Below are 24989 nucleotides of genomic sequence, written 5' to 3'. Positions count from 1 at the left end.
GTGGCCTTGGCATTTTCAAACCTGCGGGTGGTTGCAGCCACGCCGCCCTCATGCACAGCACAGACGGGCCTTTAATCCAGCGCTAAACTTCAACACACAGAATACTGCTTTTATGTTCTAGCAGTGACCTCTGACCTAAATCCACTGCAGGAGAAACAGTGCACAGGTTCTAATCCCTTCACCTTAATACAACACATCTTATGTTTTTAATTATTCATATTTTCAGTTCATTATTAAAATTCATCCATTTATCTCATGCTAAACCAGTCCTGCACATGAATGTAAATTTCCAGCTGTGCTCCTCCACCACGTCCAACCCTGTTCTTAAACTAGTGGAGCACATTCTTTAGCCAGGGTGTAACGGGTTCTTGAATTAATTTATTCGGCACAGAAATCAACAATAACAAAAAACTCATAACAAAACAACTCTACAATGAACCGGTATGACCGAAAGGTTGAGGGCAGAAGCAAAGCTTATAAATACCCACCCCTTATACTAAAAAATAAGAAATGTAGTCACACACACACACACACACACACACATACATACATACATGCACACATAAACACAATTTAATAAATGCAAATATACACATACATAGATGTATACACCCATGACGACGAATACCAAAAAAGTGTGCAAAATTAGTCAATGAAGTCAAATTTACAAAACACAACCAGACAGACACTGGTACACAACACACAAACCCAAAAGCAATAACAAAATCAACAAACCTTAGTCTTCAAACTACAGCAAGCAATTTTTATTACTCTTGTAAAGCCTTTTAAAACCAACTAAAGCACCAAGTACTTTAATATTGTCAGGACAGTTATTCCAGATGTTAACACCTTTAACAGAAACCATTTTTTTGCAGTACTTCGGATCCTTAATTTCTCAAAAAATAATGTTCCTCTCAAATTATAACTGGAGTCCCTCAGCTTAAACAGATCCTGGACATGTTGTGGCCTATTATGATTTGTTACAGATCATTCTTATGGCTTTTTTTTGCAGCAAAAATATTGGATTAGTATTAGTTTTATATGTATTTCCCCAAACCTCAATACAGAACGAGCAATGAATGATATAAAAACAGTTAATGAGTGTTGGGAAATGAAATCTCGTGCTTTATGCAAGATTGCAATGGCTTTTGACATTTTAGATTGAACAAAATTAATGTGTTTTCCAGCTCAGTTTATCATCAATCACAACACAAAGAAATTTACTATCAGTTACAATTTCAATATTGTTTAATGACAAATTTCTGCAGAAATTCCTGGACTTGTTTCCAAATATGATGCACTTTGTTTTACCAAAGTGGAGCGATAATTAGTTTGAATCAAACTATTGTTTAAACTTCTGTAGCTCCTTCTCCATCATCACTTCACTTTATTTGTGTCCCCCATGGGGCAATTAGTTTTGCAGCTTGAGAATACATTAAAAGCACATGACACACAGAACACTTATCAGTACCGTGGTGCAGCATCACAAACAATTACACAGTCCAAACATTAAAACATACAGTCCATTAAAATGCTTCCACAGTTTTAACTCCTTCCTTGGTCTGTGTTCAGAACAGTAATGGCTGCAGGAACAAAAGAGAACTTAAATCTGTTGCCCTTCACAGAGGGAAACCTGAGCCATGAGCCAGAAGGTAAATATTGAAAGTCACTAAAAAGGGGGTGAGCAGAGTTCGACAGTATACTCAATGCTTTCCTCTTTACTTGTCTGTGGTATAGGTCAGACAACGTACTCTGTGGTACTCCCAGTACCTTTCTACAGGCCTTCACTATTTTAACCAGTGAATTTTTAGCCTTAAGACTGAGATTCCCATACCAGCACAACATAGAAAAGGTTAAAACAGACTCAATACAAGATTTGTAAAAAAGAATCATAATAGTCTTATCCACTTGAAAATAAGACAATTTACAAAGACAGAACAGATATTGTTGACCCTTTTTACACAACATGTCAGTATTAACATTAAAATTTAGCTTGTGGTCAATTATAGTCCCCAGATACATATAAGTTTCCACAGACTCCACCTGCTGGCCCTTAATGAAGGTAGCCTGAGCTGGTGTGAGCTGTCGTCGGACGTCCACAGACATATCTTTAGTTTTAGCCACATTTAGTTGTAAATATGACTCATCACACCACTTTACAAAATCTTCCACCACCGGGCCATGATTATTCTCATGATTTTGTAAGAGACTAACAATGACAGTATCGTCTGCAAATTTCAAAATAAAACAATTTTTGTGATGGCTTTGACAATCATTAGTGTACAATATGTACAGAAGTGGCGAAAGGACACAGCCCTGAGGAGATCCTGTTGAGGACAAAAGGGTGTCTGACATGCACCCATTTACTCTGACTCTCTGTGATCGGTCTGTTAAAAAATCTAAAATCCAACCAACAATATTAAAATCTACAGAAAAATTATTCACAAGTTTGTCGATTAAGATGTGAGGTTGGATAGTATTAAAAGCAGATGAAAAGTCAAGAAATAAAAGTTTGGCATGAGCTTTGTTGCCCTCAAGGTGTTTAAAAACAAGATTTAAAAGTGTGGAAGTAGCATCCTCCACTCCACAGCCAGCCCTATAGGCAAACTGGAAGGGATCTAGTAATGACTCTACATGTGAAAGCAATTCATGTTTCATAAGTCTTTCAAATGCCTTCATAACAAGAGATGTTGGGGCTACCGGTCTAAAGTCATTTAAATCTTTGGGATGCTTGTTTTTAGCCACAGGTATTATTATGCTCTGTTTCCAGTTCTTTGGAACCTTTTGTTGAGCAAGCAACAGTTTAAAAATATAAAAGAAAATAGGGCCTAGTTGCTCCACACAAGAAGACAGCAAACGACCACAAATATTGTCAGGTCCTGGACTTTTTTTTAACTTTAGTGCGTTTAAAGAAACTGATCATGGAACGTTCATCAAAAGGTGGAGAACCAGGACAGCGCAAATCATTTTTTAGTTTAGACAGTTCATCACTAAAATCTAATGTATCAAATCTACTATAAAACTGATTAAAATCCTGGGCGAGTTGTTTGTCCGATTTAGCCCCAGCCAGGATGACTCTAGACTTTTACTATTTTTCCCTAGAATGGTATTTAGGCCATCCCAAGCACAGCCTAACTTATTTTGGCTAAATTGTTTCTCGATCCTGGCTGTGTAGTTGTATTTTGCTCTCCTAATTTCACATTTGATCTCCCTCTTTAATCTGTTTAGCTCTGGGAGATCTCCCTCACGGAATGCCTTTTTTCTTTTGTTGAAAACTAATTCATGCATTTATTTCCTCTAGGCTGGACTATTGTAATTCATTATTATCAGGTTGTCCTAAAAGTTCCCTAAAAAGCCTTCAGTTAATTCAAAATGCTGCAGCTAGAGTACTGACGGGGACTAGAAGGAGAGAGCATATCTCACCCATATTGGCCTCTCTTCATTGGCTTCCTGTTAATTCTAGAATAGAATTTAAAATTCTTCTTCTTACTTATAAGGTTTTGAATAATCAGGTCCCATCTTATCTTAGGGACCTCGTAGTACCATATTACCCCAATAGAGCGCTTCGCTCTCAGACTGCAGGCTTACTTGTAGTTCCTAGGGTTTGTAAGAGTAGAATGGGAGGCAGAGCCTTCAGCTTTCAGGCTCCTCTCCTGTGGAACCAGCTCCCAATTCAGATCAGGGAGACAGACACCCTCTCTACTTTTAAGATTAGGCTTAAAACTTTCCTTTTTGCTAAAGCTTATAGTTAGGGCTGGATCAGGTGACCCTGAACCATCCCTTAGTTATGCTGCTATAGACGTAGACTGCTGGGGGGTTCCCATGATGCACTGTTTCTTTTTCTTTTTGCTCTGTATGCACCACTCTGCATTTAATCATTAGTGATCGATCTCTGCTCCCCTCCACAGCATGTCTTTTTCCTGGTTCTCTCCCTCAGCCCCAACCAGTCCCAGCAGAAGACTGCCCCTCCCTGAGCCTGGTTCTGCTGGAGGTTTCTTCCTGTTAAAAGGGAGTTTTTCCTTCCCACTGTAGCCAAGTGCTTGCTCACAGGGGGTCGTTTTGACCGTTGGGGTTTTACATAATTATTGTATGGCCTTGCCTTACAATATAAAGCGCCTTGGGGCAACTGTTTGTTGTGATTTGGCGCTATATAAAAAAATTGATTGATTGATTGATTGATTGATTGAATAGGACTTTCAGTGCTCTTGAGACCCAAGGTTTAACGTTTGGGTAGATTTTAACCGTCTTTTTGGGAATCACAGAATCTTCACAAAAAGTAACATAACTGCTGACAACATCAGTCAGTTCATCAATATCAGCAGACGACTCCTTGAATATTTCCCAGTCCGTGCAATCATAGCAGCCCCAACATGGTGTGATACACCGGGATGAGCTGCACGCAGTTATGATCAGCCCCGCCCAATGGGGGAAGAGAGAGAGATCTATATGCTCCTTTCACTGAGCCATAGCACATGTCCAGTATTTTGTTATGTCTGGTTGAACATGTCACACACTGGTAAAAATTCCTCAGCACTTGTTTAAGAGAGCATTTATTAAAATCACCAAGGACAAAAATGGGCGCATCAGGACATTTAGACTGCAGCTTCTGAGTCTCATTCAGTATAGCCTCGGATGCTTTGTCCACATTTGCTCTGGGGTGGACATATACCACCATGACAAATATTTGTGGGAATTCCCGGGGAAGGTAATGGGGGCGAAGGGAGACAGCCAGCAGCTCAACGTCCTTTGTACAGCAACTGTCTCTGACAAGAACATTTTTGCACCAGCGCTCGTTCACGTAGAGGCACACACCCCCTCCCAGTGATTTGCCAGTAACCCCAACCTCCCGGTTGAGGCGGAAAGGCCCTCCAAAACCGTCTATATCCAGAACCGCATCCACATCACGACTCCGTAATAGCCAGAAGGCATGCATCTCTGTATTCATGTCCAAGGTCTGTCACAAATGATCCCCACGACAAAACTCCAACCAAACCATTTTCCACCCCTTTGACCACAGGTCCTACCGACATGTGGTCAAAGGGGTGGAGGACATAATATAATGTCTGCATCCATCAGCTCATTGATTTGAGTTCATTTCATCGAGAAAACAAAAAGTGCACATTTTAAGGATTTTTGTGCAGACTTGTACTTTCCTAACCAATTCTGTCCGATCTGAATAAATCTACTGAAACTGATTTCACCATCCAAGGACGTAACCGCTTTTGCTTTGTGTTTGTGAATCACGCCGTCTCATTAGGAATATAAGCTTATTACAAATATTTGGACTGGACAGATTTGGACTCAGACATTAAAATCCTCAGTAAACCGCAGAAAGAAACCCGCCTTCAAACACCTAAAACTGATTTGTATCTTTAAATCATGCAGCACTGAGAGGAAAGTGTGATGCTGCATTTGTGCAGGAGGAGTAAAACTTCCGGCAGACGACCCAACGATGCTGTAACCGCACTTCCTGCCTCCGGCTGGCTTCAGTTTTCATTCTGATCCTCTAACAGAGGCCTTGAAAAATACCAACATGCTGCAAAAAGATGAAAGTACTCATAATTTAAGTAACCATCTATAAAATTAAAGTTTTGGAAAAACATCTCATTTGTGACATGTTCGGGTCTATTAAAAGTAATTTATTTTGTGTGCAAAGCCTCAAGTGTTTTAGTGCCTCATTAAATGTCAAAAAGTTGTTTTACTTTCAACAAAAAAAAATCTCCTGAAAGATCAGAATCATTGCACAATTCAGGCATCAAATTAAAAGTGCTGTCAGTAATTCGAAACTCACCATTATTTCCACTGGTTATTTTTAATCATTCAGTCATAAGACGCCAGAAGTCATCGATAATGTCAATCATAATTTGAGACAAATGGGGAGGTGATGGTCTAAGTGCTTTAGTGTCTGGCTTCACACCAGAGGATCCTCAATTCAAACCACAGCCTGACCCGAAAGTCACTAAGGGCCCTTGCACAAGGTCCTTAATCCCAGAGTCGCTCCTTGTGTGTCATCACCCTGACATCGGTATTTGTTTAAGTCACAATGGTGTTTTTCTTTTAGAAAATGATCATAAGCGCCGTTTGTTCTGCAGACACGTGTGTGTGTGTATAGATGTGTGTGTGTCCACTCAGGGTGTGTGAGGGTGACGGTAAAGAAGGTGACTTGTTGCAGGTGATGACTGCAGACTCTCACTGAGGCATCTTCATCAGCGTTTAGAGTTTCAGCTCTATTAATAGTCACCTCCTGACCTCCAGTCCAGCACTGGGACTCACACACACGACATCTGGCACGCCTCAAATATCACATTGACCGTCACTGAGTGCAAACTGCAGCCAAGGCAGCGGGACCTCGGGTCACTGTCCATGACACAAAGCAGAAGTGGACAGATTCTGATTGGTTCTAGTGGTTACACGGTGCTTCAGAGCTCTTATGAGTGGCGGCTGGTGTGTGTGAGAGAGAGAGGGAGCAGGTTGGAGGCGAGCACCATTCAGTGTCCTGGCTTTGAAGCTCCTGTGGTTACGGTCTCGGAGCTGATCGCTGCTTTTCTTTCTTCCACAGGTTTCTCACCACATCGAAGGCTGACGACAGCAAACTTTCTTTGCTGTCCTTGGAGATCTTCTCTCCTCCGGGCTCCATTTTTACAGCTGCACCATCCTCACCATCCTCTTCTTCAGATATTTTCATGTGGATCAGTGAGTGAAAATCTGCAGACATGTCACCCTTCCTGCGGATCGGCTTCTCCAACTTTGAGATTGATCCTGGTCTGGCCTACTTTGAGGAGGTGCTGAACCCGTACTGTGCCGTCTACATGAAGGAGGCCGTCAACACAGGTGAGCAACATTATTTGTCAGCGGATTCAAGTTTGAGGAAGAACACACAGACCATGGATACGTAGTTTCACCGAGTAGTTCATTTATTTATTTTTAAAGCAGAGAACCTTTATTTTAGGCAGTTTCAGATCATTACTCAGCACAGGAGGTCATGTTTTAGCCTGAACACAGCGGTTTTAGTCTTTGTTCTAACTCAAAGTTTGGTGCACAAAAGTTTGTCTCCTTTCTGGAGAAAACACACACACACACACACACACACACACATATATATATATATGCTTATGTTTAATTTAAATAATTCTATGTCAACTCAGCAGATTTTAGAAGTGTTTCTCAACTGACATCTTGCTTCATGTGCCACATAAATTATGTCACTGAACCCAACATTTGCTGTACAAAATTTCTGGCTTCTTACAAACTTAACTTTTTGAGATACAAGATATATATATATATATATATATATATATATATATATATATATATATATATGCTTAAAAAAGGTATTGTGGCCCCAAAAATCAAGTGTGTAAAAAATTCCCCATCAGTGAGTCCTGACTCCTGTCACATGTCTGAAACCTGCAGAGGTGATTCTGTTTATCTTCTGAAACATTTTGCCTTCACTTGCATATTAGACATTTTTATCCAGCATTAAAAAAATATATATTTCACACTTTAAGCAGAGTAAAATATCAATTCTAATTCATTTTCATTTTTATGTACAGTATTCTTATTACAGTACTTTCTTTACAACAATGTGCATGTTTGAAATAAGTCAAAATTTGTGATTTATGAAGTATTAAAAAAATATATAAGAGCCTTCTTTAAAGAAGTAAAAGTCCAACAGAAGGACTGTAAAAGACAGAAACACTGAGTGAACACTAAACTACAACTTACAACTGCAGTACGGTACCTGGGCGTGGTTTTCATGCTGTAAAGTTAAATATTGTGATATCGTGAGTATCCACGGTTTTCCTGCCACTCTTAATGCTCATGTAGGTTCAACACTGTGGGATCAATGTGCCCGAGGATCGAGCGGATTGAGGGGTTCAGGTTAAACCCGCAGACAATTTGCTTCCAGTGATTTACACCCAGGTTAAACCTATGAAGCATTCAAAGCATTTTAAAATGGGGTACTGCTCCTGGTATGGCATAACGTAAAGCTGTTTAAAACCACTTGATCTTTTAATCACATTAAAAACAGTTTAATTTCCTGTTGGTTTAGAGTCATTTAAACTACTGAAAGATCGTAAGCCCTGCTTAAAACAATTTAATAGTAGTTCAAACATGCCATCATCCCTGCACTGGAACCATTTAAAATGTTTTAACTGTGTTATTTCAAATTGAGAACAAAACCACTGGGAAACAATTAGAAAATAAGTGTTTGCTTCTCTGATTGATTACATTTCTGCATCTCTGTCATCAACAACCCCATCTGCTCCTAATTTTCCATCGACCATATCTATGGAATACTGCATAAGCAAAATAAAACAGCCTATTTTGATTAATCCGGTGCATCAAAGTTAACCTGTTTTGAATGACTTCATCCTCATTATATGCCCTTTTAATTTAGCAAATTAAAAGTTAATAGCATTTATTGTTTTTTAGTTACCATGTTAACAAACTGGAAAAGATGTACTTGTTTATTAATCTAATCTATGGGTGCCTAAGTAGGATAAAAGGAGAAAGTCCTCACATTTGACTTTGAACAAGTCAAAATTAGATATATTTTCCTGCTTGGAGGATCAAATACATAAATACTTTTTGTCGACTGACTGACTGGCTGTTGGTTCTGCACTCTGATAAGTGTTGCTGCAGCTCAGATCATTTTTACAACGGCTGATTTTTAGTCAGTGTCACAGCATTCAAGGTCACAAAGCACAGACGGACTCAGTCTTTGTTCGGCTTCTGTTTAACAGCTGGAGTTTATGAGCATAGAACTGAGCTAAAAACAGCAACACTGGGAGGAAAAGAAAAATGACGATAAACCACAAGACGAGACGCAGTGAGACATTTACACACTGACTCACTGGAAGGTTACTTAGTTTCACTTCACTTAAAAACCTTTAAAAAAACAAACAAAAAAAACACCACATTTACACGAGACAGTAAACGTCACCTCAAAACTCAGCAGAATCAAGGAACTCACAGAGAACAGACTTTCTATGAAAAGTTACTGAACTTCAAGACATTTTGATGCAATTCTTGCTAAAGTGAGAACAAAATTATAAAAATGACCATACGGTTCTGGATATAAGACAACCACGATTATAAGACCACACACGTCATAAGATGACTGTTGTGTGGGCCGCTGAAGAGGAGGTACTGCTGGCCCACCACCACTAGAGGGCGCCCTGCCTGGAGTGCGGGCTCCAGGCACCGGAGGGCGCTGCCGCCTTACAGGAGCAGCCAGGATGACAGCTGTCACCCATCACCGGAGACAGCTGATCCCAATCACTACGGAGGTATATCAGCAGGACGGCATCTCCACCTCATTTGCCGAGATATCGTTTCTACCAGAGAGGTAACGTATCAAAGCAAATAGAGTGCATCTTTTGGATTGAGCTAGTTTTTTGGATTACTGTTCCAACGAGAGGTGGAGGTACCTTTCCTGCTGTTCGGAGTCCTGGGTGCATACGCGCCCCCATCTAACTGTTCTTTGCTCCTCGCCAGCAGTACCAGGTCCGACACGCGGAGGCAGTGGCCACCTGGGAGTTCAGGACTTGGCGGCTCCAGTATTCCCGGGGTCCTGTGGCGGAGGAAGCCGTGTGGTTCCGGTCTTACCTTGGAGAGGCGTCTCCTATCTTCGAGCCTGCCCACACGACACTTTTGTGAATTGACTGTTGTCCATTGCTGTGATTGGTTGTATTCGGTGTGCACATTCACAACAGTAAAGCGTTGTTATTTTGACTTACTCCATTGTCCGTTCATTTGCGCCCCCTGTTGTGGGTCCGTGTTCCTACACTTTCCCAACAGGATATCTCGGCCAGCGTCATGGATCCCGAGGGGCGTCAACCGGCTGTTGAACGGCCAATGGAAGAACAGGACGCGCAGGCGTCCGCGGGAGGGGTAATCGGTGAGTTGCAGCGGATCCTCACTGCTTTCACAACTCGGTTGGATTTCATGACCGAGCAGAACGTCCTCCTGAACCGCAGGGTGGAGGCTCTCGCCGCGCAGGTGGAAGCGCGCCCTCCGGGCGCCGCTGCGGCTCTCCCTCCCGTAGATCCTGTGCGTAACGTTGACATTCCACTGGTTGTTCAACGACCTCTCCCTCCTTCCCCGGAAGCATACATAAGCCCTCCAGAGCCGTACGGAGGCTGTGTGGAGACGTGCGCGGATTTTCTGATGCAGTGTTCGCTCGTCATCGCACAGCGTCCCGTTATGTACGCGACCGATGCTAGTAAAGTAGCTTATGTCATAAACCTGCTTCGCAGTGAGGCACGCGCTTGGGCTACAGCGCTCTGGGAGCAGAATTCACAGCTCCTTCTGACATACGATGGGTTTGTGAGGGGGCTCAGAACCGTGTTCGATCACCCTAATAGAGGAGAAACCGCTTCAACCGTGCTACTGTCAATGAGACAGGGGCGCCGGAGCGCAGCTGTTTATGCAGTCGACTTCCGCATCGCGGCTGCGAGATCCGGCTGGAATAACGCTGCCCTCCGCGCCGCCTTTGTAAACGGACTGTCTTTGGTTCTCAAGGAGCACCTGGTGGCTAAGGACGAACCGCGGGATTTAGACGGGCTTATCGATCTTGTCATACGGTTGGACAACCGGTTAGAAGAACGTCGGCGGGAAAGAGACGAAGGGCGTGGCCGGGCACGTGCCGTCCCTCTCCCTTCCGGTCCCGACCGCGCTCCGCCTTCCCCACGCTCCACGGCCCCTGCGCTCTGTGGGGCCACAGCTCCCCCTACTGACGAAGCTATGGACACGAGTAGGGCAACATTTAGGGCACCAGCTGCACAGAGGAGACGGGCCCATGGAGCTTGTTTTGTTTGTGGTGCACTAGAGCACCATGTGAGAGACTGCCCCGAGCGGTTACAACACCAACGCCCGCCCCTAGAGACTGGGCTAGGGGTGGGCCGAGACATTCACGTGGGACACACCCACATTGCTACACGACTCCCAGTCACGATCCTGTATGAGGATTTAACCCTGAAGGCCCCAGCACTGGTGGACACGGGCTCTGAGGGGAATCTGTTGGACTGCAGATGGGCCAGGGAGATAGGGCTCCCTCTGGTGGCGCTTACCTCGCCTGTGCAGGTTCGAGCACTAGATGGCTCCCTGCTCCCTCCGATCACACATAAGACACCACCTGTAACGCTGGTGGTGTCAGGAAACCACCGGGAGGTGATCGAGTTTTTTGTGACTCAGGCCACTTCCCGTGTGGTTTTAGGCTTTCCCTGGATGTTGAAGCACAATCCCCGGATTGATTGGCCGTCCGGGGTAGTGGTTCAGTGGAGCAAGACCTGCCATCGGGTGTGTCTAGGTTCCTCGGTTCCTCCCGGCTCCCAAGCTAAGGAGGAGGTCAGAGTCCCGCCCAATCTGGGGACGGTGCCGGTGGAGTACCACGACCTTGTCGACGTGTTCAGCAAGGATCTGGCGCTCACACTCCCCCCCCCACCGTCCGTACGATTGTGCCATCGATTTGGTTCCAGGCAGTGGGTTCCCGTCCAGTAGACTGTACAACCTCTCACGGCCTGAGCGCGAATCAATGGAGACCTACATCCGGGACTCGTTAGCTGCCGGGTTGATCCGAAATTCCACCTCCCCGATGGGCGCAGGTTTCTTTTTCGTGGGTAAAAAAGATGGCGGACTTCGTCCATGCATCGATTATAGGGGGCTGAACGAAATCACGGTTCGCAACCGATACCCCTTACCCCTGTTGGATTCGGTGTTCACGCCCCTGCATGGAGCCAAGATTTTTACCAAGCTTGATCTTAGAAACGCGTATCATCTGGTTCGGATCCGGAAGGGAGACGAGTGGAAGACGGCATTCAACACCCCCTTAGGTCACTTTGAGTACCTGGTCATGCCGTTCGGCCTCACAAACGCCCCCGCGACGTTCCAAGCCTTGGTTAACGACGTATTGCGGGACTTCCTGCACCGGTTCGTCTTCGTATATCTAGACGATATACTCATCTTTTCTCCGGATCCTGAGACTCATGTCCGGCATGTACGTCAGGTCCTGCAGCGGTTGTTAGAGAACCGGCTGTTTGTGAAGGGCGAGAAGTGTGAGTTCCACCGCACTTCTTTGTCCTTCCTGGGGTTCATCATCTCCTCCAACTCCGTCGCTCCTGATCCGGCCAAGGTTGCGACGGTGAGAGACTGGCCCCAACCAACAAGCCGTAGGAAGTTGCAACAGTTCCTAGGCTTTGCTAATTTCTACAGGAGGTTCATTAAGGGCTACAGTCAGGTAGTTAGCCCCCTGACAGCCCTGACCTCACCAAAAGTTCCCTTCACCTGGTCGAATCGGTGCGATGCCGCGTTTAAGGAGTTGAAACGGCGCTTCTCGTCTGCACTCGTTCTGGTGCAGCCCGATCCTAGTCGCCAGTTAGTGGTTGAAGTGGACGCCTCAGACTCAGGGATAGGAGCCGTGCTGTCCCAGAGCGGGAAGACCGATAAGGTCCTTCACCCGTGTGCCTATTTTTCCCGCAGGTTGACCCCAGCCGAACGGAACTATGACGTCGGCAATCGAGAGCTCCTTGCGGTGAAAGAGGCTCTTGAGGAGTGGAGACATCTGTTGGAGGGAACGTCCGTGCCATTCACGGTTTTCACTGACCACCGGAACCTGGAGTATATCAGGACCGCCAAGCGACCAAACCCCAGGCAAGCCCGCTGGTCACTGTTCTTCGGCCGTTTTGACTTCCGGATCACCTACCGTCCCGGGACCAAAAACCAAAGATCGGATGCCTTGTCCCGGGTACACGAAGATGAGGTCAAAACGGAGCCGTCGGATCCCCCGGAACCCATCATCCCGGAGTCCGCTATCGTGGCCGCCCTCACCTGGGACGTGGAGAAAACCGTCCGGGAGGCCCTGACACGAGACCCGGACCCCGGAACCGGACCGAAGAACAAACTCTACGTCCCACCAGAAGCCAGGGCTGCAGTTCTGGACTTCTGTCACGGTTCTAAGCTCTCCTGTCACCCTGGGGTGCGAAGAACCGTGGCAGTCGTCCGGCAGCGCTTCTGGTGGGCGTCCCTGGAGGCCGACGTCCGGGGTTACATCCAGGCCTGTACCACCTGTGCCAGGGGCAAGGCGGATCACCGTAAGACACCGGGATTGCTACAGCCGCTGCCCGTGCCTCATCGCCCCTGGTCCCACATCGGCCTGGATTTTGTCACGGGTCTCCCGCCGTCCCAGGGAAACACCGTCGTCCTCACGATAGTGGACCGATTCTCCAAGGCGGCCCACTTCGTGGCCCTCCCGAAGCTCCCAACGGCCCAGGAGACAGCGGACCTCCTAGTCCACCACGTCGTCCGTCTGCATGGGATACCATCAGACATCGTCTCCGATCGCGGTCCCCAGTTCTCCTCGCAGGTTTGGAGGAGCTTTTGCCGGGAACTGGGGGCCACGGTCAGTCTCTCGTCCGGGTACCACCCCCAGACCAACGGACAAGCAGAACGGGCAAACCAGGAGATGGAGCAAACCTTGCGCTGTGTGACAGCCGCGCACCCGACGGCCTGGAGTACCCACCTGGCCTGGATCGAGTACGCGCACAACAGTCAAGTGTCGTCCGCCACCGGCCTCTCCCCCTTTGAGGTGTGTTTGGGGTATCAACCCCCGTTGTTTCCGGTGGTTGAGGGGGAGGTCGGTGTGCCCTCGGTCCAGGCCCACCTACGGAAGTGCCGTCGGGTGTGGCGTGCCGCCCGTTCTGCTTTGTTGAAGGCCCGGACGAGGGCGAAGAACCATGCAGACCGGCGGCGGGCCCCGGCTCCCACGTATCGTCCAGGGCAGGAGGTCTGGTTGTCCACCAAAGACATTCCCCTTCAAGTGGACTCCCCGAAACTGCAAGAACGATACATCGGCCCCTACAAAATACTCAAGGTCATCAATCCCGCCGCAGTGAGGCTCCGGCTTCCGGCCTCACTGCGGATTCACCCGGTATTCCATGTGTCAAGGATTAAACCCCATCACACCTCACCCCTCTGCACTCCGGGTCCGGCGCCACCTCCTGCCCGGATCATCGACGGAGAGCCGGCTTGGACCGTGCGCCGGCTCCTCGACGTCCGACGAATGGGCCGGGGTTTTCAGTATCTGGTGGACTGGGAGGGGTACGGCCCCGAAGAACGCTCCTGGGTGAAGAAGGGCTTCATCCTGGACCCGGCCCTCCTGGCCGACTTCTACCGTCGCCACCCTGACAAACCTGGTCGTGCACCAGGAGGCGCCCGTTGAGGGGGGGGGTCCTGTTGTGTGGGCCGCTGAAGAGGAGGTACTGCTGGCCCACCACCACTAGAGGGCGCCCTGCCTGGAGTGCGGGCTCCAGGCACCAGAGGGCGCTGCCGCCTTACAGGAGCAGCCAGGATGACAGCTGTCACCCATCACCGGAGACAGCTGATCCCAATCACTACGGAGGTATATCAGCAGGACGGCATCTCCACCTCATTTGCCGAGATATCGTTTCTACCAGAGAGGTAACGTATCAAAGCAAATAGAGTGCATCTTTTGGATTGAGCTAGTTTTTTGGATTACTGTTCCAACGAGAGGTGGAGGTACCTTTCCTGCTGTTCGGAGTCCTGGGTGCATACGCGCCCCCATCTAACTGTTCTTTGCTCCTCGCCAGCAGTACCAGGTCCGACACGCGGAGGCAGTGGCCACCTGGGAGTTCGGGACTTGGCGGCTCCAGTATTCCCGGGGTCCTGTGGCGGAGGAAGCCGTGTGGTTCCGGTCTTACCTTGGAGAGGCGTCTCCTATCTTCGAGCCTGCCCACACGACACTTTTGTGAATTGACTGTTGTCCATTGCTGTGATTGGTTGTATTCGTTGTGCACATTCACAACAGTAAAGTGTTGTTATTTTGACTTACTCCATTGTCCGTTCATTTGCGCCCCCTGTTGTGGGTCCGTGTTCCTACACTTTCCCAACAATGACCCCAATTATAAGACAGTGCACATCGTAGGATGACCCCGAGTATAAGACGAACTACATCACAAGACAACCCCAATTACAAGACAACCCACATCATGACGACCCTGATTATAAGATGACCCACATCATAAGACAACCGAGTACAAGACAACCCACATCATAAGACAACCCCAATTACAAGACAACCCACATCATAAGACGACCCCGATCATAAGACGACCCACATGATAAGACGACCCCGATCATAAGACGACCCACATCATAAGACGGCCCCGATTATAACACGACCCCAAGTATAAGACAAACCACATCATAAGACAACCCCGATTATAAGACAGTGCACATCGTAGGATGACCCCGAGTATAAGACAAACTACATCATAAGACAACCCCGATTATAAGACAGTGCACATCGTAGGATGACCCCGAGTATAAGACAAACTACATCATAAGACGACCCACATCATAAAACAACCCCGATTATAAGACAGTGCACATCGTAGGATGACCCCGAGTATAAGACAAACTACATCATAAGACGACCCACATCATAAAACGACCCCGATTATAAGACAGTGCACATCGTAGGATGACCCCGAGTATAAGACAAACTACATCATAAGACGACCCACATCATAAAACGACCCCGATTATAAGACAGTGCACATCGTAGGATGACCCCGAGTATAAGACAAACTACATCATACGACAACCCACATCATAAAACGACCCTGATTATAAGACAGTGCACATCGTAGGATGACCCCGAGTATAAGACAAACCACATCATAAGACGACCCGCATCATAAGACGACCCCGATTATAAGACAGCGCACATCGTAGGATGACCCCAAGTATAAGACAAACCACATCATAAGACGACCCCGATTATAAGACAGCGCACATCGTAGGATGACCCCGAGTATAAGATGAACTACATCACAAGACAACCCCAATTACAAGACAACCCACATCATAAGACGACCCACATCATAAGACGACCCCGATTATAAGACAGTGCACATCGTAGGATGACCCCAAGTATAAGACAAACCACATCATAAGACGACCCCGATTATAAGACAGCGCACATCGTAGGATGACCCCGAGTATAAGATGAACTACATCACAAGACAACCACAATTACAAGACAACCCACATCATAAGACGACCCCGATCATAAGACGACCCACATCATAAGACGGCCCTGATTATAAGACAATCCACATCATAGGTTGACCCCAAGCAGCAGGTTTTTCTGGTGATACTTCCAAAGATAATTATAAAGATTAGCTGGTCAAATATTCACAATTTCTATCATCCAAATTCAAAAGGCGCCATTACAACATTTAGCAGCATCAATAGACAGTATAAAGGTCCAATTGAAAAAAATAACAATTGATACATGTTAGCTCAATCATCATTTAGTTGAGAAAAAACTGAAAAATAACTTCCATCTTGATGTTTCATACGATAATCTTTTTTTGGTCCAACCAAAGGCGGGGATGATACAATTCCAGTCCGATACAATATAGATAGTGGAACCGTCAGTATCTACTGATTCACTTTTCCTGTCTTTAATCAACTACTCGGTGAATAAATACACTTTTCAACTCAAAGTGTCAAACAAATATCCTCCTCCCCTAAAGGAAAACGTGCCTCACTGATAAAGACGACAACTGTCCTCATGGAAATAAGAAAAAAAAAAAACTTTTTCCCCCTCTCTCTGCCTCTTTAGAAAAGGGCCAAATGTACAAACAGAAGAAACCGACCATGTACCCGCCGTGGAGCACCACCTTTGACGCTCACATCCACCGCGGCCGCATCATGCACATCATGGTGAAGGACCGGACGGCAGAGCTGAAGTCTGAGGCCACGGTGGCGCTGGACTCCCTGGCAACGCGATGCAAGAAGGAGAACGGCAAGCTGGAGATCTGGGTCAGTGCAGCCAGCTGGTGGGCCGTTCCTGAAGGTCCAGATTGCCAGACTCACACTGAGGTCACAAGACCAAATGTTTGATGGTGTAATAACACTAATACAGAAGACAGACTAACTTTAAACTACAGAGTGCAGGAAATACAAAGACACGGCATTAAAGGTTCACTCGTACCCGATAAATATTAAATTGTTCCCCAACGCAAGTTGTATTTTTAAGCTGATGACCCTGTTGGTGAGATAACAGAAAACATCTGCTCATTAAAAAAAAAAAAAAAACACAAACCAAAAAAACCACCCTGTTTCCTTTACTTGAGAAGATCATGGACTAATATCTGTCACGCTGTTGTAGCTCAAAGTTTGACCGCTTAACTTTAGAAACACACAGTTTTGGGAAGCAAAGCTTCTACTCAGTCAGTTCACACAACAACAGCATCAATGTGAAGCTCAGAGCTTCTGGGTAACTGTGTCTCCAGCAATCACCCAGCATCAAACATCTCTAAGATGTGACTCACTCACACAGACCTTCCTGTGCCCTATTCCAACATTAGTGGTGCCACATGGTGGAGGGTGGAAGCAACTCCAAGTTGGTTTTCAGTTACATTGAAAAATGGTTCTTTTAGAGACAGTATGTTACATTTTAATGTCTGTGTGTGTATGTGGACACTTCATGGTCCAGGTTGACTTTTGCCATAATTGTGTAGTAAATATTGTTCAAGCTAACTGCTTTATGAAAGTGGTGCAGTTGTTCAATGATTACAAGAAATTTAATTCAGAATTAAAAAAAAAATTGAAATTCTGAAATGAAGTCTTAAAAATGAATGTATTTTTATTTCCCCCTGTTATTTCTTCTGTTTTTGCCTCAGTTGGAGCTGAAGCCACAGGGCCGCCTGCTAATGGAAGCCAGATATTATCTGGAGAAAAGCGGTGAGTGGTTCGAATCTCCGTAACTCAACCCACTGCTGCCAGGTCACTCAGAGTAAGTCCAGTGAACCTGGACTGCAGCCTACAGGACTCTATTGCAAGATCATCTGTGGAGAAACACCTCATTAAAATCAACAGTCTGATGAGACAAGGGGCAAAAGTGCACGATGGAAACGGTCGAGGATGTTAGATTTTGTTGTGTGTTTGTTGTGTTGGCAGGATTACTCAAAAATTAATCAGAAGATTTTCAACAAAAACGTTTCCAAATCTTTCCATGTCATTGATGATGAATCTCCTTAAAGGGAGAGACCCTTAAAGTTCTATAAATGCTGTAACAGTGTGTGAGAGGCAGCTTTAAGTCTCCAGCAGAGAGAGAAAGTCCAGCAAGGAACATGTGTCTAAAGTTACTCGTCTCCAAACATTATTCAAACAAGTAACACAATTATATAAAATACACAACTATCTGCCTTCTTAAAAATATGTTAGGGAGTGCCTCAAGGGTCTATTCCTGGGCTTTTGCTGTTTAAATTTTACATTTTTCTTCACTGAAGCACTCAAAACCAACCAACCAAACATGCACGTGTTTGAATATTGGATGAAAATTTCTGCTGGAAAAATAAAATTAGTCACCAGATCAACAACACGGGTGAGATGTAGATATGCTGCTGTATGTATCACACACACTTTCATGGAAATTTAGAAATCTTCAAAATGTTTTCATTTTGTATGCCAACCAGATTCTCCAGGTCAAAATGAGGGAGATGCAGAGAGGGAAATGGACGGTTTGTTCACGCTCCATCAGCGTCGCGGCGCCATCAAGCAAGCCAAAATCCATTTGGTCAAATGTCACGAGTTCAGCGCCACATTCTTCCCTCAGCCGACCTTCTGCTCCGTCTGCAAGGAGTTCGTCTGGTAGGCACCTGAGCGAGATGCAATGTCACTGACTCAGTCGGTCACTGACTGACTCACTGACTTAAGTCAGTCAGTAATCTAATTTCACCCGTTTTCCCGTCCACAGGGGACTGAACAAACAGGGTTACCAATGCAGACGTAAGTGTTGACTTTCGCCAGCATCAACATTTTAGCTTCTTCTTGTTCGTCTTCAGCCATCTAGGTTTTTTTCTCCCCAGAATGCAATGCAGCCATCCACAAAAGTGCATTGACAAAGTTATCGCCAAATGCACTGGATCCGCCATCAACAGCAACGAAACAATGGTGTGTCCTTTCAAACGTTCCCCCAAACATCCTCTGACCAGAGACCAAATTTAAACCTCTGTGATGATTCTAATATTAAATTTGACCTGAACACTTTGGGAATTTCTTTTATATCATTCCATACTTGTCAGCTTTTCATTATTTTTCTGTAGCAGAAATGGACTAGAAATCACAATTATTTAATTATTACAATTTATGACCCATCAGGTTATACATGAGAAAGTGTACTGAAATGTTTGAATTTGTCAGTACTTTGCAGAATAAAAAGTAAAATAAATAATTCCAAATTGAATGACATGTTTTTAGAAAAGTTGTCATAATAATAAAGTTTTTTTTTCTTCTTCTTCTTCTGGGCTGCAGTAATCAATCAAACAGCGACTGATTGATTTTCTCAAACAGTGACAGCTGACATTGACACAGAAACACAAACAGGGAACCAGCTGGTGTTCAGGACGCGTTCTTCCTCCAGTTGGTTGTTGAGTGTTCTGAGTGGCATCTTCTGTGTTGCAGATCCATAAGGAGCGCTTCAAGATCGACATGCCGCACAGGTTTAAAGTCTATAACTACAAAAGCCCCACGTTCTGTGAACACTGTGGAACGCTGCTGTGGGGACTCGCCAGGCAGGGCCTCAAATGTGACGGTCAGACGCAACAACAACTTTCTCCATCCTTCTGCTTTTATGCATTTATGATGTAATGAGAAAGAGGCCTTCAGACTGAAACACATTTTGAATTTTGGGTCTGTTTTTGAATTTTTGTCCAATACACCAAATAAGTTGTCTTTAACTGTTTAAAGCAAATAATCAGTTCACTAAATCCTCTTACCGTCAAGTTACTGTGTTAAAGTCAGAAATGCCTTGTTTTGTGTTACTTTGCAGTAACATTGACTTTCTCTGCAGAATGCAGCATGAATGTCCACCATAAATGCCAGATGAAAGTGGCCAACCTCTGTGGAATCAACCAAAAACTGATGGCTGAAGCTCTGGCCATCATCGGGAGTAAACAGCAGGTCAGAGAGAGAGAGAGAGAAAAAAATCAAGCCATCCTTGTTTGTCACCTGATGACATTTGTCTCCTTCACTCACCTGTGACCCAACAAGTCTGCCTCACTTTGAAAAGGTTCTGTGCAGCACTGAAAGCTGGCTCAAATCAGATCTTTTTGTGCTGACAAAAAAAAAAAAAAAACTATCTGGCACTTGTGGAAGAGTGTCACGTGCTTCCAGAATCAGAACGAGGCTCTAATCAGGTGTCTCAGATGACGTGACAGGAAGCACAACCGCAACTCTAAAAGTCACTTGGCACAGTTTCATTTCAATGAAAGTCACACATTTTTTGCACTTTTGACCAAAAATCCTCAGTAAATACAAACGAAGCACATTTCATAAATCCACAATCTGCTACACAAAGTCTAACCCTAACCCTACACAACAAAATACAAAAAGTGCATTAAAGGCCCACAACCACTTTCAACTGACACACACCAGCTGTGTATGCGAAAGGTCACAGGTCAGCATTTTCTCTTTATCTCTGCAGTTATCAACCAAACCATCAGTTTGTCGACTTTTTAGTGAAGAAAATTTTATTTTTTTCTGTACTCACCGATGTCGATCATCTTCATCCGGATCATCCTCAGTACGTTTTCCTTTTATCCTGAAAGAAGATCCAAGAGTTATTATTATTATTATTATAATTAGTCCATCCATCCATCCATCCATCCATCCATTTTCTTCCACTTTATCCGGAGTTGGGTCGCGGGGGCAGCAGCTCAAGCAAAGCCACCCAGACCTCCCGATCCACACACACCTCCCCCAGCTCCTCCGGGGGAACCCCAAGGCGTTCCCAAGGCAGCCGAGAGATATAATCCTTCCAGCGTGTCCTGGGTCTTCCCCGGGGCCTCCTCCCAATGGGACGTGCCCGGAACACCTCTCCAGCGAGGCGTCCAGGGGGCATCCGGAAAAGATGTCCACCTCAACTGACTCCTTTCGATGTGGAGGAGCAGCGGCTCAACTCCGAGCTCCTCCCGAGTGACCGAGCTCCTCACCCTATCTCTAAGGGAGCGCCCAGCCACCCTGCGGAGGAAACTCATCTCGGCCGCTTGTACCCGCGATCTCGTTCTTTCGGTCATGAGCCAAATCTCATGACCATAGGTGAGGATCGGTCCGATACAGCGACCGCATCACTGCAGATGCTGCACCGATCCGTCTATCGATCTCACGCTCCATCCATCCCTCACTCGTGAACAAGACCCCGAGATACTTAAACTCCTCCACTTGAGGCAAGGACACTCCACCGACCTGAAGAGGGCAAAGCACCTTTTTCCGGTTGAGAACCATGGCCTCGGATTTGGAGGTGCTGATTTTCATCCCGGATGCCTCACACTTGGCTGCAAACCGCCCCAGTGCACGCTGAAGGTCCTGATTTGATGAAGCCAACAGAACCACATCGTCCGCAAACAGCAGAGATGAAATTCTGTGGTTCCCAAACCAGACCCCCTCTACACCCTGGCTGCACCTAGAAATTCTGTCCATAAAAATAATGAACAGAACCGATGACAAAGGGCAGCCCTGGCGGAGGCCATCGTGCACTGGAAACAGGTTTGACTTACTACCGGCAATGCGAACCAAGCTCCTGCTGCGGTCGTACAGGGACCGGATAGCCCTTAGCAAAGGACCCCGGACCCCATACTCCCAGAGCACTCCCCACAGGGTGCCCCGAGGGACACGGTCGAACGCCTTCTCCAGATCCACAAAACACATGTGGGCTGGTTGGGCGAACTCCCATGAACCCTGGAGCACCCGATGGAGCGTGTAGAGCTGGTCCAGTGTGCTGCGACCAGGACGAAAACCACACTGCTCCTCCTGAATCCGAGGTTCGACCATCGGTCGAATTCTCCTCTCCAGTACTCTGGAATAGACCTTACCGGGGAGGCTGAGCAGTGTGATCCCCCTATAGTTGGAACACACCCTCCGGTCCCCCTTCTTAAACAGAGGGACCACCACCCCGGTCTGCCAATCCAGAGGCACTGTCCCCAATCACCACGCGATGTTGCAGAGGCGTGTCAGCCAAGACAGTCGCACAACATCCAGAGACTTAAGGTACTCAGGACGGATTTCATCCACCCCAGGAGCCTTGCCACCGAGGAGCTTTCTAACCACCTCGGTGACTTCTGCCTGGGTAATGGATGAGTCCGCCTCTGGGCCCCCAGTCTCTGCTTCCTCTTCGGAAGACGTGATGATGGGATTGAGGAGATCCTTCCACCACCCAACAACATCCCCAGTCAGGGTCAACAGCTCCCCACCCGCACCGTAAACAGTGCCGGTGGAGAGCTGCTTCCACCTCCTGAGGCGTCGGACGGTTTGCCAGAATCTCTTCGAGGCCGACTGATAGTCCTCCTCCATAGCCTCCCCAAACTCCTCCCAGACCCGAGTTTTTGCCTCTGTGACTGCATGGGCTGCGGCACGCTTGGCCTGCTGGTACCTGTCAGCTGCCTCTGGGGTCCCACCTACCAACAAAGATAAGTATGACTCCTTCTTCAGCTTGACGGCATCCCTTACTTCCGGTGTCCACCACCGGGTTCGGGGATTGCCGCTGTGACAGGCACCAGAAACCTTGCGACCACAGCTACGAGCGGCCGCATCAACAATGGAGGTGGAGAACGTGGTCCACTCGGACTCCATGTCTCCAACCTCCCCCGGGATCTGGAAGAAGCTCTCCCGGAGGTGGGAGTTGAAGACCTCCCTGACAGAGGGTTCCGCCAGTCGTTCCCAGCAGACCCTCACGATACGTTTGGGCCTGCCAGGTCTGACCGGCTTCCTCCCCTCCCAGCGGATCCAACTCACCACCAAGTGGTGATCGGTCGACAGCTCTGCCCCTCTCTTTACCCGAGTGTCCGAGACACGTGGCCGAAGGTCAGATGATACGACTACAAAGTCGATCATCGACCTCCGGCTCAGGGTGTACTGGTGCCACGTGCATTTATGGACACCCTTGTCCTCGAACATGGTGTTCGTGATGGACAAACTGTGACTAGCACAGAAGTCCAACAACTGAACACCACTCGGGTTCAGATCGGGGAGGCCGTGCTTCCCGATCACCCCCCTCCAGGTCTCACTGTCGCTGCCCACGTGGGCGTTGAAATCCCCCAGGAGAACAATGGAGTCCCCAGTCGGAGCGCTATCTAGTACCCCTCCCAGGGACTCCAGGAAGGTCGGGTACTCTGCACTGCCGCTTGGCCTGTAGGCCGAGACAACGCTGAGAGACCTGTCCCCGACCCAGAGGCGTAGGGACGCGACCCTCTCGTTCACCGGAGTGAACTCCAATACATGGCGACTGAGCTGGGGAGCAATAAGCAATGCAACCCCAGCTGTCCGCCTCTCCCCGTGGGCAACGCCAGAAAAATGAAGTGTCCAGCCCCTCTCCAGGAGTTGGGTACCAGAGCCCATGCTGTGCGCGGAGGTGAGCCCGACTATCTCTAGTCGGTATCTCTCAACCTCCTGCACAAGCTCAGGCTCCCTGCCCCCCAGCGAGGTGACATTCCACATCCCAACAGCCAGGGGCTGTGAGCATAGACCGGGCCGCCGGGCCACCCGCCCTCGACCGCCACCCAATCCTCTCTGCACCTGACCCCCATGGCCCCCTCTGCAGGTGGTGAACCCACAGGAGGGCGGGCCCACGTTGCTCCTTCGGGCTGAGCCCAGCCGGGCCCCATGGGCTAAGGCCCGACCACCTGGCGCTCACGCGCGAGCCCCAACCCCAGGCCTGGCTCCAGGGTGGGACCCCGGCTCCGCCATACCGGGCGACATGTCGGTCCTTGATCTTTCACTGGTCATGGAGGTTCTGAGCTGCCCTTAGTCTGACCCGTCACCTAGGACCTGTTTGCCTTGGGAGACCCTACAGGGAACACAAAGCCCCTGACAACATAGCTCCTAGGATCATCCGGGTACGCAAACTCCCCCACCACGATAAGGTGGCAGCTATATTAGTGTGTTTGATTATTCTGCTGTTAGCGCATTTGCTAATATTAGCGCTGACCTCACTGCAATTAGTCAAGTTTGTCTCTTTTTCACGTCACAAACTCAAAATATAAGCTGAACCAAACATTTATCAAACAATACAATCAAAGAAGACAAACTTTATTTTGCAGGTTTGTGAAGTTGAATCTGGTCCTTCAGCACCACGGGTCTGTCCTCAAACATGCCTGAACAAAAACACATTAACTCAGCGGGTTGATTTTTACGTTTATCAGTCGAAATTTGATTGTAAAGTTTTTTTTTTATTGTAAAGCTGGAATCAAATGCCTGGATTCAGTGTCGTCACCTGTTCACACCTTCTCGTGGGCGTGGCAATCGAAAACAACCAATCAGAGAGGAGCTCCAATGGCCCACACAAAGAAGTCACACAGCAAATAAAAGAGAATGTCTTTTTAAACCATTTTTAAAAAACAGATGCACAAAAATAATGCGTTTCATTAAAATACTTTATAGCCAATTTAGGTTTAATGTGCATGTTAGCACCAATATCAAAAGCTGAACTCTTCCGTTTCTGAATCTGACTGCTACTTTCAGAAGAATGCTGCACACCTTCAGAAGCAGAACCAAGCTCAAACGATTGGATGACCTTCAAAATCTCTTTCTCTCTTCAATGTTCAGGTTGATTTGACCAGAAATGATCACAAAGGCTTTGATGAAAATTTTGAAGCCTCTGAAACATAAACAATGCTTCCAATAAGGTCCATCTTTTGAACTGCACTTGGGCGCTTGTAGAATTGAGCAGCCATCTTGCACACATCACAAACTTCCTATAGTGCCCAATGCCTTTGCACAATTACAGAAGTAATTTTAACATGAATCTGAGCCCTAACCTGCAGCCGTTACTGGATTTTAATGTGCTTCAAGATGTTGAAAATTAAGATTCCAACAAATTATTTACTTGATACTCAAACACTTCCCGTTTGTTCCAGAACTTCTAACCTCATGGGTTTGACATGTGGGTCATCATTTACTTT

At 46.8% G+C, this 24989-nt stretch overlaps 1 protein-coding gene across 1 annotated transcript in view; it reads left to right on the top strand.

The window, feature by feature from the left end:
- The first annotated feature begins 6566 nt into the window (after positions 1 to 6566).
- The window catches only part of prkcq (protein kinase C, theta), a 29990-nt gene continuing 11567 nt past the window's right edge, over positions 6567 to 24989 (top strand). The window contains 9 exon segments of the mRNA XM_034163158.1: positions 6567 to 6831; positions 16652 to 16851; positions 17715 to 17775; positions 18510 to 18684; positions 18791 to 18822; positions 18903 to 18920; positions 18923 to 18987; positions 19498 to 19627; positions 19886 to 19995. Of these exon segments, the coding sequence (XP_034019049.1) occupies positions 6714 to 6831; positions 16652 to 16851; positions 17715 to 17775; positions 18510 to 18684; positions 18791 to 18822; positions 18903 to 18920; positions 18923 to 18987; positions 19498 to 19627; positions 19886 to 19995 (909 nt within the window). The 5' untranslated portion in view covers positions 6567 to 6713.

Source organism: Thalassophryne amazonica, chromosome 22 (assembly GCF_902500255.1).
Source record: "Thalassophryne amazonica chromosome 22, fThaAma1.1, whole genome shotgun sequence".
In the NCBI taxonomy this organism is placed as follows: Eukaryota; Metazoa; Chordata; class Actinopteri; order Batrachoidiformes; family Batrachoididae; genus Thalassophryne; species Thalassophryne amazonica.
The sequence above is the reverse complement of the archived record's forward strand: the minus strand, read 5'-3'. Positions and strand labels throughout refer to the sequence as shown.